Raw genomic sequence first — 1,071 nt, forward strand, 5'->3', positions numbered from 1 at the left:
CAGTATAATATAATGCCATGGTCTGAGATAAGGAAGTTTCGGCGAAACTGATTTCATTATTTATAAAACAATTTTTAGCTTTATTTTAATATAATTTTACTAAATGGAACGGCATGATCGTGATAAGAGTTGACATATAAACCGCAAATGCGTCAGCGGGTCAACAAAATCATTTTAATTATCTCCAAAAGACTAGCTCAATTTTTTCGCAAAGAATTGACCAAAGACCATCTCCAAATATCACAAGAAACTTCATCTATAAATACCAAACACACACTCTCCTCAAGAATCAACCAAAGCTTCCTCTCTAAATTAAATAAAGTCGCTATTTAATTACCTAAGTAAACTTTGTTTGACACATAATTTGGTTTCCATGGCGCTCCCCGACGAAGTTTCCGCCATCGAAAGAATTCGAATGCATCTCTTGGGAGAATCCGAGATTGATGGCAATGGTGCCATCAATTCGGGATCGCGAATCAGTCCAAAGATGGAGTGGATCGAGTTCGGGATCGGGAGTGCTCCTGATGATCATCATCATCATCAGGAGCACTACAGGGGGGTGAGGCGTCGGCCGTGGGGGAAGTACGCGGCAGAGATTCGCGACCCTAAGAGGCGCGGGTCGAGGGTGTGGCTGGGGACGTACGACACGGCAGCGGAGGCAGCTAGGGCTTATGATAGGGCGGCGTTCAGGATGAGGGGCAGAAAGGCGATCCTCAACTTCCCACTCGAGATTGAGGAGGCGATGCGGAGGACTGAGCCTTTGTATTGCCACCCACATCTCCTAGTGTAGGCTACACTCATCATTTACTACTACTTCGTTTATCTTAATCTCTTTTTGTTAAGAAATATACAAACTTCATATTCAGACTACGATCAATACTAAACCAGTGTTAAACTTTAAATGGCAAACAAAATCATAATCTAAAGTTCATTATAATGAACTAATAACACATTTATAATGAACTTTAAATTTTTAAATCAAGTTATTATTTTAAAATCTATGAATTCACTATAAAGAATTATAAATAAAATTATAGTGAATTCCGTATTATTTTATAATGATTTGTTTGG

General features: G+C 39.1%; 1 protein-coding gene across 1 annotated transcript; it reads left to right on the top strand.

Annotated features, from left to right (window-relative positions):
• Positions 1-310: 310 nt before the first annotated feature.
• Positions 311-865, top strand: LOC125186553 (ethylene-responsive transcription factor 5-like). Its single transcript, XM_048082933.2, has one exon. The coding sequence runs from the start codon at positions 374-376 to the stop codon at positions 788-790; it is 417 nt and encodes a 138-aa protein (XP_047938890.1). The 5' UTR covers positions 311-373; the 3' UTR covers positions 791-865.
• The last annotated feature ends 206 nt before the right edge of the window (positions 866-1,071 follow it).

This window comes from Salvia hispanica, chromosome 5 (assembly GCF_029641045.1).
Source record: "Salvia hispanica isolate PSC_SH4W2 chromosome 5, Shi_PSC_v1, whole genome shotgun sequence".
Classification (NCBI taxonomy): Eukaryota; Viridiplantae; Streptophyta; class Magnoliopsida; order Lamiales; family Lamiaceae; genus Salvia; species Salvia hispanica.